At 45.3% G+C, this 16,992-nt stretch overlaps 1 protein-coding gene across 5 annotated transcripts in view; it reads left to right on the forward strand.

Annotated features, from left to right (window-relative positions):
* cntnap1 (contactin associated protein 1) overlaps nt 1–16,992 on the forward strand; it is a 1,152,571-nt gene that overhangs the window by 10,387 nt on the left and 1,125,192 nt on the right. For all 5 annotated transcript variants that reach the window (XM_041173305.1, XM_041173307.1, XM_041173308.1 and 2 more), the window contains exons 6-9: nt 3,623–3,807; nt 4,198–4,341; nt 13,560–13,836; nt 14,358–14,507. In XM_041173305.1, the coding sequence (XP_041029239.1) occupies nt 3,623–3,807; nt 4,198–4,341; nt 13,560–13,836; nt 14,358–14,507 (756 nt within the window). The remainder of the gene's footprint in view (nt 1–3,622; nt 3,808–4,197; nt 4,342–13,559; nt 13,837–14,357; nt 14,508–16,992) is intronic.

The following is a 16,992-nucleotide window of genomic DNA, read 5'->3' on the forward strand; positions in this document are numbered from 1 at the left end:
GTAAAAGGTGAAGAGGGACAAAAGTTCCAAGATTATGTTCAGGGGAATTTTCTACAGCAATATGTGTCCAATCCAACAAGAAAAGACGCACTGTTGGACCTGGTTCTTGGAAATGAGGCGGGCCAAGTAGATTAAGTGTCCGTGGGGGAACATTTAGGAGAAGTGGTCATTGTATCATAAGGTTTTGGATGATGGTAGAAAAGGACAATGTGCAATCCAGAGTAAGAACTGGGGGAGAGCCGACTTCAATGGGGCAAGAACGGAGCTGGGCCAGACATACTGGAACCAAGATTGGCAGGAGAAGCTGTAGCTGAACAATGGGCTACCTTCAAAAAAGAATTGGTTCAGGCACAGTCGAGTTATATTCCATCAAAAGGGAAAGATAGGGCAAACAAATCCAGAACTCCCTGGATGCCACATTATAGGAAGGATGTGACACATTGGAGACAGTGCAGAAGAGGTTTACAAGAATGGTTCCAAGGATGACAAACTTTGGTCACGAAGATAGATCAGAGAGGTTGGGACTGTTCTCCTCGGAGAGAAGAAGGCTAAGAGGAAACTTAATAGAGGTGTTCAAAATTATGAGGGGGCTGGTCAGAGTAGATAGGGAGAAGCTGTTCCCACATGTAAAAGGATCAAGAACGAGAGGGCACAGATTTAAGGTGATTTGCAAAAGAAGCAAATGTGATGTGAGAAAAAACTTTTTCACACAACGAGTGGTTCGGGTCTGGAATGCACTGCCTGGAAATGTGGTGGAGACAGGTTCAAACGAGGTATTCAAGAAGGCATTAGATGATTATTTGAATAGAAACAATGTGCAGGGATACGGGGGAAAGGCAGGGAAATGGCACTAGGCCATAATGCTCATTTGGAGAGCTGGTGCAGACACAATGGGCCGAATGGCTTCCTTCTGTGCTGTATTAATTCTATGATTCAACTTCAGCAACATTATCAGTAACAGCACCAGTAACAGTAACAGCAGCAATATCAGCAACAGCATTAGTAACAGCATCAGCAACTGCGTCAGTATGAGCAACAGTATCAGTAATAGCATCAGTACAGACAAGGGCAGCAGACACATGGGAATGCCACCACCTACAAGTTCCCCTCCAAGCCACTCACCATCCTTACTTGGAAATATATCACCGCTCATTCAAGGCATCAAGGGTTATGGGGAGACCATGAGAGTACGGCGTTGAGATAGAGGATCAGCCATGATAATATTGAATGATGGAGCAGGCTTGAAGGGCCAAATGACCTACTACTATTTTCTACATTTCTATGTTACTTGATTGCATCCCCATCAACCTACCAATTGTTGATGCACCTGTCAATGACTGTATTGGTATGATTTCCCTTAGCACAGTCCTTGTGGAGACAAAGCCCACCTTCACATAAAGGATATCCTCCATTGTGTTGTGTGGCGCTAACACAATGGGATGGGTTTAGAACAGATTTAGCAGCACAAGACTGGGCATCCATGAGGTACTGTGAGCCACCAGAAGCAGAATTGGTAACCTCATGGCCTGCCATACCCCTCACTCTACCATCAAGCCTGGGGACCAACCCTGTTTAAATAAGTGTAGAAAGGCACGCCAGGAGCAACACCAAGCATAGCTTAAAAAGGAGGTGCCAACCTAGTGAAGCTACAACACAGAACTACATGTGTGCTAAACAGTGGCAGCAACATGCGATAGACAGAGCTAAACAGTTACACAACCAAAGGGTCAGATCTAAGCTCTGCAGTCCTGCCACATCCAGTCGCGAATGGTGGTGGATAATTAAACAACTCACTGGTGGAGGAGGCTTCGCAAATATCCCCATCCTCAGTGATGGAGGAGTCCAGCAGGTCAGTGTAAAAGACAAGGCTGAAACTTTTGCAACCACCTTCTGCCAGAAATGCCGAGTGGATGATCGATCTCGGCCTCCTCCGGAGGTCTCCAGCATCACAGGTGCCAGTTTTCAGACAATTCGATTCACTCCACGCGATATCAAGAAACAGCTGAAGCACTGGATACTGCAAAGGCTATGGGCCCTGACGACATTCCGGCAATAGCACTGAAGACTTGGGCTCTAAAACTTGCTGCACCTCTAGCCAAGCTGTCCCAGTACAACACTGGCATCTACCTGGCTATGTGGATGATTGCCAGCTATGTCCTGTCCACAAAAAGCAGGATAAATCCAACCCAGCCAATTACTGCCCCATCAGCCTACTCTTGATCATCAGTAAAGTGATGGAAGGTGTTATCGACAGTGCTATCAAATGGCAATTGCTTAGCAATAACCTGCTCACTGGTGCCCAGTTTGGGTTCGGCCAGGATCACTCAGCTCCTGACCTCATTACAGCCTTGGTTCAAGCATGGATAAAATAGCTGAACTCCTGAGGTGAGGTGAGAGTGACTGCCCTCGACATCAAGCAGCTTTTGATCAAATGTGGCATCAAGGAGCTAAAGATAAAGTGTAAGAATAGCAAAATAACACATAGCAAAATTGAAGTCAGTGCGAATTGGGGAATAATTTCCACTGGTTGGAGTCATATCTAGCACAAAAAAGGATGATTGCATTTGTCAATCATCTCAGCCCCAGGACATCACTGCAGGAGTTCCTCAGGGTAGTGTCCTCGGCCCAACCATCTTCAGCTGCTTCATCAATGACCTTCCTTCCATCCTAAGGTCAGAAATGGGGATGTTCGCTGGTTTGCCATCCTCAGTACCATTCATGACACCTCAGATACGGAAGAAGACTATGCAGCAAAACCTGGACAACATTCAGGCTTGTGTTGCTAAGTTGTAAGCAACACTTGCATGAGACAATGATCACCTCCAACAATAGAGAGAATCTAATCATCTCCCTCAGCATCACCATCGCTGAATCCCTCACTGTCAATGTCTTGAGCCAAATCAACTCTGTGGCTGCAGGAGCAGGCTAGAGACCAGGAACTCTGTGGCAGTTACTCCCCTCCTAACTTCCCAAAGCCTGTCCACCATCTACAAGGCACAAGTCAGGAGTGTGATAGAATACTCCCCACTTGCCTGGGTGAAGGTGGCCCCAAAAACACTCAAGAAGCTCAACACTACTCAGGACAAAACCGTCCCCTGTATTGGCACCCTTTCCACAAACATTCACTCCCTTCACCACCGACACACAGTAGCAGCAGTATGTACCAAATACAACATGTACTGCAGCAACTCGCCAAGGCTCCTTAGACAGCACCTTCCAAACCTGCTATCTCTACCACCTAGAAGTACAAAGGCAGCAGATACATGGGAACAGCATCACCTGGAAGTTCCCTTCCAAGCTACTAACCATCCTGACTTGGAAATATATCACCGTTCCTTCGCTGTCCCTGGGTGAAAATCCTGGAACTCCCTCCCTAACAGCACTGTGGGTGTACCTACACCACATGGAAGGCAGCTCACCACCACCTTCTCAAGGGCAACTAGGGATGGGCAATAAATGTTGGCCTTGCCTGTGATGCTGGAAATGAACTTAAAATTTTTAAAAATAAAAGACATGATCCCAAGCACACTGCTGATTACAGGTCGTATCAGAGAGTTTAATTTGCGTGAGTTAATGTGTCTCATGTTTATTGTTTTTGCCATGTTCCCCATTTCCTGTGCAGGCAGCAGCACCATCCATTCTGTCAGTGGAGAGACTTCTGTCACCCTGGGCAGTTTGCTAGATGACCAACACTGGCACATGGTTGAAATCGAGCGCTATGGGCAAGATGTTAATTTCACGCTTGATGGTTATGTTGAACGTGTGCACACGAATGGTGATTTTGACCACCTGGATTTGGATTCTATGGTAAGTTGGTCTTGGAGCTGCCATAGGTTGGTATGCTCTGGCTGAAATCTTCTGAATTGTTGAATAAGGTTCAACTCAGTTACAAATTTAAGTTAAATGTTTCAGTTTCCTGTTGCATTTGAGTTTGTCCCTTATTCGTGTGCAGCATTTCCTGCTTGTATGTCATTGTTTTGGTAAACCTGTTGATCCTGGCATAATACTGTTTGTACAGCTTACTTTCTCACTGCTAACCATTTGTTAGTTTTATACGAATCAATGTGGCATCACTAGAGAAGTGGCCAGAACACCGGTTTAGTTCTATCTAGTATAACTCAACTGCAATTTAATTGAAGTTTTAAGATTGCTTCACCTAACTGCTTCTTGTTTTCTTACACTTTACCTTTATTTCAGATTTTCTTTGGTGGGTTGAATACCACTGAGAGACTAAGACTGGTCGACAAGCCAAACTTCCGGGGCTGTGTGGAGAACATCATGTACAACAATATCAGTGTTATCGATCTGGCAAGAACAGGACACTCACAAACTCAGAGCCTGGTAGGGAGCAGTCAGTAAACCTGACAAGACATAAGCGGATGTCACACTCCAGTCACCTGAGTCCTGAGTCTGTGATAACTACCCGAGAAGGTGTAAGCTAAGAACAGAGACACAGAGAAAAGAAATGGTCTTTATGTTGTTGAAGATGAGGTGAAGAGAAGCTCCCATTTTGCCATGCATATTTATATCTTTCAAAGAACTGCCCCTGTTCTGAACCAATCATCAAAACTGTTAAAAGAGACTTGAAAAATAACATGTTTCAGGATGTGGTCACCCCGCAGCTTAAGGAAGTGCAGGCAGAGGGGGAATGGGTGAGCGCCAGACAGAAGAAGGGGACCAGGCAGGTAGTGAGGGAATCCCCTGAGTGCATTTTGCTCTCAAAACCATTTTTCAGCCTTGGAAAATGGTGAGAGTGACGGTTCCCCTGTGCAGGCCAACCAGAGCCAAGGCCATGGCATTGTGGGTGGCCCAGCTGCTCAGGGGTGGCAGGGGGAGGAAGGTATGTGGAAGGGCAATAGTGGTAGGGGGTTCGTTAGTGAGGGGAGTAGACAGGCGCTTCTGTGGCTGTAAATGTGACTCAAGGAAGGTATGTTGCCTCCCAGGTGTCAGGGTCAAGGATGTCATGGAACGGCTTCAGGGCATTCTGAAGGGGGAAGATGAACAGCCAGAGGTCGTGGTCCATTTTGGGACCAATGATGTAGGAAGAAAGAGAAACGAGGTCCTGCAAGCAGAGAGTTAGGTAGGAAATTGAAAAGCAGGGCTTCAAAGGTAGCAATCTCTGGATTACTCCCAGTGCCATGGAGTAGTGAGTATAGGAACAGAAGGACAGAGCAGATGAATGCCTGGCTGGAGAGATGGTGCAGGAGGGAGGGCTTTAGATTCCTGGGGCATTCGAACCATTGCTGGGGGAGGTGGGACCTGTACAAGTTGGATTTGGCTAAAAGAAGGGCAGGGTTGGCAGCTCAGCATTCTTGGTTATAGGATATTCAGACGAGATAGAGAGGGGGATAGAAGAGGAGGGGATGGGGTTTGCAATATTGATCAAGGAATCAATTATAGCAGTGAGGAGGGATGATATCTTGGCAGGATCATCAAATGAAGCCATATGGGTAGAAGTAAAAAACACAAAAGAGGCAAACATGCTGTTGGGTGTGTACTATAGGCCCTAAAACAGTCAGGGAGAGATAGAGAATCAAATATGTAATCAAATTTCAGAGAAGTTTAAGAATAATAAGGCAGTAATATTAACTGGGAGAGTTTTAGTGTGCAAGGTAGGGAGGGAGGAAAATTCTTAAGTTGCATCCAGGAGAACTTTTTTAGTCAGTACATAGCCCAACAAGGGAAGGGGCAGTTCTGGACCTAATTTTCGGAAATGAGCCTGGCTAGGTAGAAAGCGTATCAATAGGAGAGCATTTTGTAGATGGTTACCTTAACTCAGTTAGATTTAGGATAGTTATGGAAAAGGATAAGGTTGGGCCAGGAATAAAAGTTCTAAACTGGGGAAAGGCTAATTTTACTAAAGATGAGATACGATTTGGCCCAAGTGGTTGACAAATTTGATCAAATTTTTTAAGGAGGTAACAAGAAGTGTTGATGAGGGTAATGCATTTGATGTGGTCTACATGGACTTTAGCAAGGCTTTTGATAAGGTCCCTCATGGCAGACTGGTCAAGAAAGTAAGAGCCCATGGGATCCAAGGCAAAGTGGCACATTGAATATAAAATTGGCTGAGAGGCAGGAAGCAGAGGGTGATGGTAGAGGGGTGTTCTGTGACTGGAAGTCTGTTTCCAGTGGAGTTCCACAGGGCTCGGTGCTGGGGCCCTTGCTGTTTGTGGTGTACATAAATGGTTTGGACTTAAATGTAGGGGGTATGATCAAGAAGTTCGCGGATGACATGAAAATTGGTAGAGTGGTAAATAGTGAGGAGGATAGCCGTAAACTGTAGGAGGATATCAATGGACTGGTCAGGTGGGCAGAGCAGTGGACAATATAATTCAACCCAAAAAAGTGTGAGGTAATGCACTTGGGGAGGGTTAACAACGCAAGGGATTACACCACGAATAGTACGACCCTGGAAATTACTGAAGATCAGAGGGTCCTTGGTGTGCATATCCACCTGAAGGTAGCAGGGCAGGTAGATAAGGTAGTTAAGAAGATATATGGGATACTTACCTTTATTAGCCGAGGCATAGAATACAAGAGCAGGGAGGTTATGCTGGAACTGTATAAAACGCTGGTTAGGCCACAAATGGAGTACTGTATGCAGTTCTGGTCACTACATTATAGGAAGGATGTGATTGCACTGGAGAGGGTGCAGAGGAGATTTACCAGGATGCTGCCTGGGCTGGAGGGTTTGAGCTATGAGGAAAGATTGGATAGGCTGGGGTTGTTTCTCTTGGAGCAGTGAAGGTTGAGAGGGGACCTGAAGGAGGAGTATTAGATTATGAGGGGCATAGATAGGATGGATAGGAAGGTGCTTTTTCCATTAGTAGAGGGTCAATAACCAGGGGGCATAGATTTAAGGTAAGAGGTAGAAGGCTAAGAGGGGAGTTGAGAAATTTTTTCACCCAGAGGGTGGTGGGAGTCTGGAACTCACTGCCTGAAAGGGTGGTTGAGTCAGAAACTCTCCTAACATTTAAGAAGTATTTAGATACTAATTTGCATTGCCATAGCCTCCAGGGCTTTGGGCCAAGCGCTGGAAAATGGGATCAGTATAGTCAGATCTTTGTTGGGCGGCGTGGACATGATGGGCCGAATGGCCTCCTCCTATGAGTTTATGAGTTTCAGTAGAAAGCATGAGAGAAGGGAAATGTCAGGAAAGGGATAGTTTTGACAGACTGATCTATCCTCTGGGTCCAGCCAGCAGACTTTAATTTTGTGTCATTTTCCACTATTGCCATTCTGCACTTCTCAGCGGGAGACTGTGAAATATTCAAGTTAACATTCAGATATCATTTGCCAAAAACATAAATGATGTGGACAGGATACAATCAGAATAATGTCAGTACTTGCAAACACCAAATTAGGGGCTTTGCAAACTAGTAATGAACAGGGCTGGACATAGGACAGGTTGGGTGGGTTAATTTTGAGAAATGTGGAGCTTTCCAGAAAATTAAAAGATTGAAAATAGTAAAATTCTCATGAAGCAAAGAAACACACACAGCCAGGGGAGGAAGGGTTGGGCGGGTGAAATAGATACACAGAGCTGGAGAAAAACACAAGACTAATATATCCAACCTGAGGAGTAGTGCCAAAACTGAACAGTGTTACACGAAATAGTGTGACTGTGCTACACCTGGACTTAGCCTCTATACAACTAAAGCATAGCTTCCGTACGTTAATAATTCAATCCCTCAAGGCAAAGACCAACATTCCATTAGCCAGCAGCAGAGCAAACCACAAAAGAACTAATGAGGTTCATAGAATCATATGCACAAAAGAAGACCATTGAGTCCATCATTCCATCATGATGAAATTACAATCACTAGGGAAGTGGAACTGAGCAAACTGTTGAAGCCGCGGGCTGACAAGTCTCCTGATCCTGATGGGCTTCACCCTAGGGTCTTAAAGGAGGTGGCTAATGAGGTAGTGGATGCATTTGTGTTAATTTTCCAAAATTCACTAGATTCTGGAAAGATTCCATCAGACTGGAAAGTAGCAAATATAACCTTCTATTCAAGAAGGGAGGGGAGGCAGAAAATATGAAACAATAGGGCAATTAGCTTGACATCTATTGTGGGGAAAGTGTTAGAATCGATCCTAAAAGATGTTATAGCTGGGCACTTATAAAACCTTAATGTAATAGGGGAGAGTCAGCATGGTTTTGTGAAAGGGAAATCATGTTTAACCAATTTATTAGAGTTCTTTGAAGGGGTAACACTGCTGTGGGTAAAGGGGAGCCTGTAGACATGATGTACTTGGATTTCCAGACTGCATTTGATAAGGTGACTCATCAAAGGTTATTGTGGAAAATGGGGAGGTGATGGCATAGGTGTTGTTGCTGTCACTGGACTAGTAATCCAGAGACCTAGGGTAATGCTCTGGGGACCTGCGTTCGAATCCTGCCACACCAGATGGTGGAATTTGAATTCAATCAAAAAATATAGAATTAAAAGCCTAAAGATGACCATTAAACCATTGTTGATTGCTGTAAAAACCCATTTGGTTCACTAATGCCCTTTAGGGAAGGAAATCTGCTGTCCTTATTTAGTCTGGCCTACATGTGACTCCAGACCCATCCTTAAATAGTCTAGCAAGCCACTCAGTTGTGTCAAACCACTACAAAGTCTCCAAAAAAGGAAGGAAACCAGATAGATCACCCGGCATCGGCCTAGACCACGGTAAAGTCAGCCCTGCAAAGTCCTCCTTACTAATGTCTGGGGGCTAGTGCCAAAATTGGGAGAGCTGCCTCACTATTTAGTCAAGCAACAGCCTGTCATAGCCATCCTCATGGAATCGTGGCCAGGATTTTTCAGTCGGCGTACAGAAGGGGGGCCCGACACGCTTGGGGGTAAAATGATGTGCGATGACGTTGGGCATATGTCCCAACCTCATGGTGCTGAGTCGCGGTGTTTCATTCGACGGGGGGGTGCCGGAGTGGGCTGTGCATCCGCCGATAATGACAAGGCCTATTGAGGCCATTAAGGAACTAATTAATTTCAAGCAGCCTTTATGTTTGTTAGGAAACCTTATCCACGAGCGGGATGAGGTTTCCTAAAGCTTTGACAAATTAAATTTAAAAATTTTCTGAAAAATGTCACAGCCACGTGAAGGGATGTTTCATTAAATTTTTATTCCGTTTATTTAATTATTTCAAAAGTGCTTCAATCTCCGTGAGGCAGCTCCGTGCGTGTAAAAGAGGCTGCCCCCTCCTCTCCCTCCTCTCCCTCCTTCCCCCGCCTACACAGGTAGCGCTGAGTGCTACCGCTGGCGTATTACGCTGGGCTGGCCTTAATTGGTCCACCCAGGTAAAATGGCGGCGTGGAGCCGATCGCCAGCGGCAGTGGGCTCTGCGACTGTCTGCTCCCGCCGAGCCCACCCAACGCGGGAAAAAGTCAGGCCCGTATCTGACATATAATGTCCCAGGCACCACCTTCACCCCATCCCTGGGTGTGTCCTGTCCAGCAGAGGTGGCGGCCGGCACAGTGGTATACAGTTAGGAGGGAGTTACCCTGGGAGTCCTCAACATCGACTCCAGACCCCATGATGTCTCATGGCATCAGGTCAAACATGGACAAGGAAACCTCCTGCTGATTACCACGTACCGCCCACCCTCAGCTGATGAATCCTCATCACCATGAACACCACTTGGAGGAAGCACTGAGGGTGGCACGGGCACAGAATGTACTCTAGGTGGGGGACTTCAATGTCCAGTAGCACCATTACTGACCGAGCTGGCCGAGTCCTAAATGACATAGCTGCTGGACTGGGTCTGCAGCAGGTGGTGAGGGACCCAACAGGAGGGGAAGACATCTCACCTCACAAACCTGTCTGCTGCAGATACATCTGTCCATGACAGTACTGGTAGGAGTGACCACTCCGTGGGAGTCATTGTGGAGACGAAGTCCTGCCTTCACACTGAGGATACCCTCCATCGTGTTGTCTGGCACTACCCACCGTGCTAAATGGGATAGATTTCGAACAGATCTCGTAACGCAAGACTGGGCATCCATGATGCTCTATGGGCCATCAGCAGCAGAATTGTACTCGAACACAATCTGTAACCTCATGACCCGGCATATCCCCCATTCTACCATTACCATCAAGTCAGGGGATTAACCCTTGTTCAATGAAGATTGCAGGAGGGCATGCCAGGAGCAGCACCAGGCATACCTAAAAATGAGGTGCCCTCCTGGTGAAGCTATAAAACAGGGCTACTTGTGTGCCAAACAGCATAAGCAGCAAGTGATAGACAGAGCTAAGCGATCCAACCAAAGGATCAGATCTAAGCTCTGCAGTCCTGCTCCATTCAGTCATGAATGGTGGTGGACAATTAAAGAACTCACTGGAGGAGGAGGAGGCTCCACAAATATCCCCATCCTCAATGATGGGGGAGCCCAGCACATCAGTGCAAAAGATATGGCTGAAGCATTTGCTACAATCTTCAGCCAGAAGTGCCGAGTGGGTGATCCATTTCAGCCTCCTCTGGAGGACCCCAGTTTCACAGATGCCAGTCTTCAGCCAATTTGATTCACTCCACATGATATCAAGAAACAGCTGAAACACTGGATAGTGCAAAGACTATGGGCCCTGACAATATTCTGGTAATAGTACTGAAGACTTGTGCTCCAGAACATGCCACGCCCCTGGTGAAAGCTGTTCCAGCTACAACACTGGCATCTACCAGGCTATGTGGGAAATTTCCAAGGAATGTCCTGCACTCAAAAAGCAGGACAAATCCAACCTGGCCAATTACTGCCCCGTCTATTGAGCCTACTCTCAATCATCACCAATGGAAGGGTTCATCAACAGTGCTATTAAGCGGCACTTGCTTAGCAATAACCTGCTCACTGACATCCAGTTTGGGTTCTGCCAGGGCCACTCAGCTCCTGACCTCATTACAGTCTTGGTTCAAACATGGACAAAAGAGCTGAACTCCTGAGGTGAGGTGAGAGTGACTGCCCTTGACATCAAGGCCGCATTTGACCGAGTGTGACATCAAGGAGCCCTAGCAAAACTGGAGTTAAAGGGAATCGGGGGAAAACTCTCCACTGGTTGGAGTCATATCTAGCACAAAGGAAGATGGTTGTGGTTGTTGGAGGTCAGTCATCTCAGCTTCCAGGACATCACTGCAGGAGTTCCTCAGGGTAGTGCCCTCGGCCCAACCATCTTCAGCTGCTTCATAAATGAGATTCCTTCCATCATAAGGTCAGAAGTGGAGATGTTCGCTGATGATTGCACAATGTTCAGCACCAGTCGCGACTCCTCAGATACTGAAGCAGTCCATGTTCAAATGCAGCAAGACCTGGATATTTTTCAGGCTTGGGCTGATAAGTAGCAAGTAACATTTGCACCACACAAGTGCCAGGCAATGACTATCTCCAAGAAGAGAGAATCTAACCATTGCCCCTTGACATTCAAAGGCATTACCATCACTAATTTCCCCACTGTCAACATCCTGGGGGTTACCATTGACCAGAAACTGAACTGGACTAGCCATATAAATACCGTGGCTACAAGGGCAGGTCAGAAGCTAGGAATCGTGCGATGAGTAACTCACCTCCTGACTCCCCTAGGCCTGCCCACCATCTACAAGGCACAAGTTAGGAGTGCGATGGAATACCCTGACTTGCTTGGATGAGTGAAGCTCCCACAACACTCAAGAAGCTTGACACCATCCAGGACAAAGCAGCCCGCTTGATTAGCACCCATCCACAAACGTTCACTCTCCACCACTGACGCACAGTGGTAGCAGTGTGTACCATCTACAAGGAATTCACCAAAGTTCCTTAGACAGCACCTTCCAAACCCACGGCCGCTACCATCTAGAAGGACAAGGGCAGCAGATAGATGGGAACACCACCACCTGGAAGTTCCCCTCCAAGCCACTCACCATCCTGACTTGGAAATATATCGCCGTTCCTTCACTGTCGCTGGGTCAAAATCCTGGAACTCCCTCCCTAACAGCACTGTGGGTGTACCTACACCACATGGACTGCAGCGGTTCAAGAAGGCAGCTCACCACCACCTTCTCAAGGGCAACTAGGGATGGGCAATAAATGCTGGCCCAGCCAGCAAAGCCCATATCCCATGAATGAATAAAAGCTCATGGCGTAGGGGATAACACATTAGCACGGATAGAAGATTGGTTGGCTAACAGGAAACAGAGAGTGCCCATAGTTCTGTTGAAGACTCATACGGACTCGAAATGTTAACTGTGTTCCTCTCCGCAGATGTTGCCAGACCTGCTGAGTTTTTCCAGGTATTTTTATTTTTGTTTTGGATTTCCAGCACCCACAGTTTTTTGCTTTTATCTTAGTGCCCATAAATGAGTCTTTTTCTGATTTGCAAGAAGTGCCCAAAGTGTAAATGCATTGGAGGCAGTTCAGAGGAGGTTTGCCAGATTGATACTTGGCATGAGTGGGTTGTTTTATGAGGAAAGGTTGGACAGACTGGGCTTGTTTCCACTGGAGGCTAGAAGATTGAGGGGTGAATTGATTAAAGGTTATAAGATCCTGAATGATATCGACAAGGTGGATATGGAAAGGATGTTTCCTCTTATGGCTGGGTCTAGAATTAGAGGGCACTGTTTTAAAATTAGGGGTCGTCCTTTTAGGACAGGGATGAGGAGAATTTTTTTTCTGAGGGTTGTGTGACTTTGGAACTCTGCCTCAGAAGGCGGTGGAGGTGGGGTCACTGAATATTTTTAAGTCAGAGGTAGATAGGTTCTTCTTAGGCAAGGGAATCAAAGGTTAAAGGGGGTAGATGGGAATGTGGAAATCGAAACAGAAGAAGATCAGCCATGATCTTATTGAATGACGGAGCAGACTCGAGGGGCCGAATAGTCTACTTCTGCTCCTGCTTTATATGTTCTCTTGCTGGAGCTTTGATTCTCAACTTTAGGGGTCATGAAGGGAGGAGGTGAAGGTGAATCTGTAAATTGGAGAGCCACAGTTAGCAAAGAGTGTGCAGTTTTGTGTATCTTATGTTAAAAAAGGACAGGAGTAATGTAGATTCAGAGGGCTGACAACTGCATGATATAATTATATGAGGGCTTTGGAAAAGCAATGGCTGCACTTACTGGAGTGGAGATGGTTATGGGAAATTTATCAGTGTATTTTAAGTTTTTTTTGAGAGGGTAAATAATTCACTGGCTGCTGAATTGGTATCAAGGGGTCAATGTAGGATTGACACAAGAGGCATAAAAAGAGAAAGGGAAGTTTTTCACATAGTAATTATAAAATGGAATGCACTCTCACACAGGGTTGCTGCTTTGAGTCAGCCACAGGCTTTCATTAGGCATTTAGAGAAACTCCCGGTCAAAAACTGAAGAGTTTTGGGACAGAGCAGAAAAGGAGATAAGAGGGTAGATGGTTCTGCTGCAGTTAACACCAGCACAGGGATGATGGGCTGAAAGGCCTCCTGCTTTGTTGTATATGCTTTGATTCCATATTGTCCGGAAGATTGGGTGTAAGTTTAAAACTGTGTTTGAGTCGCAGAGAATGTTTTTGCTGTTGGGTATAAGGTGATGTCATTAATATTTCCATTCCTTCAATCAGGGTGATGTACGATTTCGCTGTCATGAATTCTTCTATAAGGACAAGCCGTACGATCCAATAACCTTCGCAACCCCAGCCAGCTTTATCCAGGTTCCCGGGTTACCAATGCAGAACCAGCTGGCTATCAATTTCAGTTTCCGATCTTCAGACACAAGCGGCCTGCTTCTTTTTAGCAACTTTTCTGATGGCATTGGTTGGCTGGAGATGGGTTTAAGTGAAGGGCAGATCAACATTTCATTTCAACAGACTGGCAGGAAAAGACTGGAGTTTGCTGCAGGTACAACGTTTGGGGAATTCCCCAATTTTCTTTCTCTGTTCCACTCATTTAGCAGCTGAATCTCGATGCTGCCCTCTTGTGGTATAGTGCAGAGCTACATTGCCCAGTGTGGCACACAGCTGAGGCAAGCTGATTGGCTGTAGAGTCAATGAGGAATGGAAGGAATTATCCAAATCTCCTCCTGATGCTGTCTAGTGACTCCTTGGAAAGTATGTGTGTGTTTTTTTGTGCGTGCCCTGTTGACACTGTACTGAGACTGGCACCTGAATAATGGGCCATTGGTTGAGGTTCCTAATCTCAGACAATGTAGGTGCTTCAAGGGACCAGGAATGGAAATGGGAGGCATTTATGGAAAGATTGTTGTTTTTTTCTAGCACCTGAGCTGGTCAATTGTTTTGATTTTTGGCTAAAAGGTGATCTGTGGGATGGAGAAGTGAACTGCAGCTGCTGGATTGTGCGGAGTCCTTCAGTGACCGGTGGACAGACTCCCCACACCCACTCTCTCTTCTTTGCTCTGCCAGGTTATAACTTGACTGACGGACACTGGCACTCAGTTCAGCTGCTTGCCCGAATGGATTCTGTTATTGTTGTCATTGATGAGAGGGAGGATTCGCCAATACGGATTAACCATGCTTTACGGGTACAGACTGGAGATCAATACTACTTTGGAGGTGGGTGTTATTTTACTTTATCAATTCCTTTACTCCTATGTTTTCCCTGTGATATAAGTAACATTCACGCCACACAACTGCCAGGCATTGACCATCTCCAATAACAGACAATCTCACCAGCTCCTCTTGACATTCATTGCCATTGCCATTGCTGAATCCCCCACTACCAACATCCTTGGGGTTACCATTGACCAGAAACCGAACTGGACCAGCCATATAAATATTGTAGCTAAAAACAGACTGTGAAAGTTTCTATAGGTATGTATAAAGGAAAAGATTAGCAAAAACAACTGCAGGCAGAGACAGGAGAATTTATAATGGGGAATAAGGAAATGGCAGAGAAACAAAACAAATATTTTGTGTCTGTATTCATGGAGGAAGAGACAAAAAACCTCCCAAAAATATGAGGGATTCAAGGGACTAGCGGGAACAAGGACCTGAAAGAAATTAGTATTAGTTTTTTAAAAAAGTATTCCTGGAGAAATTAATGTGATTGAAAGTTGATAAATCCCCTGACCCTGATGATCTACATCCCAGAGTGTTGAAAGAGGTGGCTGTAGAGATAGTGGATGCATTGGTGGTCACTTTTCAAAATTTTGTAGATTGTGGAATGGTTCCTGCAGATTGGAAGGTAGCAAGTGTAACCCCACTGTTTAAGAAGGGAGGGTGAGAAAATCAGGGAACCACAGATCTGTTATTCTGGCATCAGTAGTAGGAAAATGCTAGAATCTATTCTAAAGATAACTGAGCATTTAGAAAATAGTGGTGAGATTGGGCAGAGTCAACATGGATGTATGACAGGGAAATTGTGATTGACAAACCTGTTGGAGTTTTTTGAGGATGTAACTAGCAGAATAGATAATGGAGAATCAGTGGATGTTGTGTATTTGGATTTTCAGAAGGCTTTTGATAAGGTCCACACAGGAGGTTAATAAGTAAAATTAGAGCTCATGGGATTAGAGGTAATATACTGGCCTGGATTGAGAACTGGTTAACGGACAGAAAGCAGAGAGTAGGGATAAATAGATCACTCTCAGGTTGGCAGGCTGTGACTAGTGGGGTGCTACAAGGATCAGTGCTTGGATGTGGGGACCAAATGTAATATTTACAAATTTGCTGATGACACAAAACTTAGTGGGAATGTGAGTTGTGAGGAGGATGCAAAGAGGCTTCAAGGGGATTTAAACAGACTAAGTGAGTGGGCAAGAACGTGGCAGATGAAACATAAAGTGGAAAAAATGTAAAGTTATCCACTTTGGTAAGAAAATCAGAAAGGCAGAGCATTTCTTAAATAGCGAGAGGTTGGGAAGTGTTGATGTCCAAAGGGACTTGGATGTCCTTGTTTATGAGGCAATGAAAGCGGATTTGCAGTTACAGCAAGCAATTAGGAAGGCAAAGGTTATGTTGGCTTTCTTGCAAGAGGATTTAAGTACAGGCGTAAGGATGCCTTGCTACAATTGTACAGGGCATTGGTGAGGGTGCACCTGGAGTATTGTGTACAGTTTTGGTCTCGTACTTAGGGAAGGATAGCTTGGCTGTAGGTTCACTAGACAGATCCCTGTGATGGCAGGATTGTCTTATGAGGAGAGATTGAGGATACTGTTGCTCTGAATTTAGAAGAATGAGAGGTGATCTCATTGAAACATACAACATTCTTACAGGGCACAGCAGGGTAGATCAGCAGGGCAGATGCAGGAAGGATGTTTTCTCTGTCCAGGGGGTTCCAGAACCCGGGGGGACACCGTTTCAGAATAAGGGGCAGGCCATTTAGGACCGAGATAACGAGGAATTTCTGAATAACCTCTTCTGTCACCATGATCTGGGCAGCATCTTCTTCCTTAGTAAGGTTTTCATTTAATACCTCAACCATGCCTCCATGCGTAAATCCCTTTTTTGGTCCCTAATCGCCCTCATTCCTACTTTTATTACCTTTTACTATTTATGTATGTATAGAAAATTTCTGAATTCCCTTTTTTATGTTAGCTGCCAGTCTCTTCTCATACCCTTGCTTTTCTTCTCCTATTTGCTTTTTCAATTCCCTTCTGAATATTTTATATTCAACCTGGTGTTCAGTTGTATTATCCGCCTGACATTTGTCATAAGCACACTTTTTTTCTTCTTCATAATCTCTATCTTTTTCATCATCCAAGGAGGTCTGGATTTGTTTGCCCTAACTTTCTCCTTCATGGGAACATAACTTCACTGTGACCAAACTCTCTTCTTTAAAGGCAGCCCATTGTTCGGTTAAAATTTTGCCTGCTGTAGTTTTCAAATGCTCAGTTCATCTGTTTGATTATGTGAATCTGTTTACTATTGATGCTCACTGTGCCTGATTGGTTAAGCCTGGGTATGGACTCAGAGAAAAAGTAAACATGTTACAGAAGTTACTGAAAGCTAGAGGTGTAAGCATGGAGCAGACATTTTAAAGCACTGTAAATAAAACCTGTTACACACATACAAGCTAGTGTCATCCCTGCTCTTAGAC

This window comes from Carcharodon carcharias, chromosome 23 (assembly GCF_017639515.1).
Source record: "Carcharodon carcharias isolate sCarCar2 chromosome 23, sCarCar2.pri, whole genome shotgun sequence".
Classification (NCBI taxonomy): Eukaryota; Metazoa; Chordata; class Chondrichthyes; order Lamniformes; family Lamnidae; genus Carcharodon; species Carcharodon carcharias.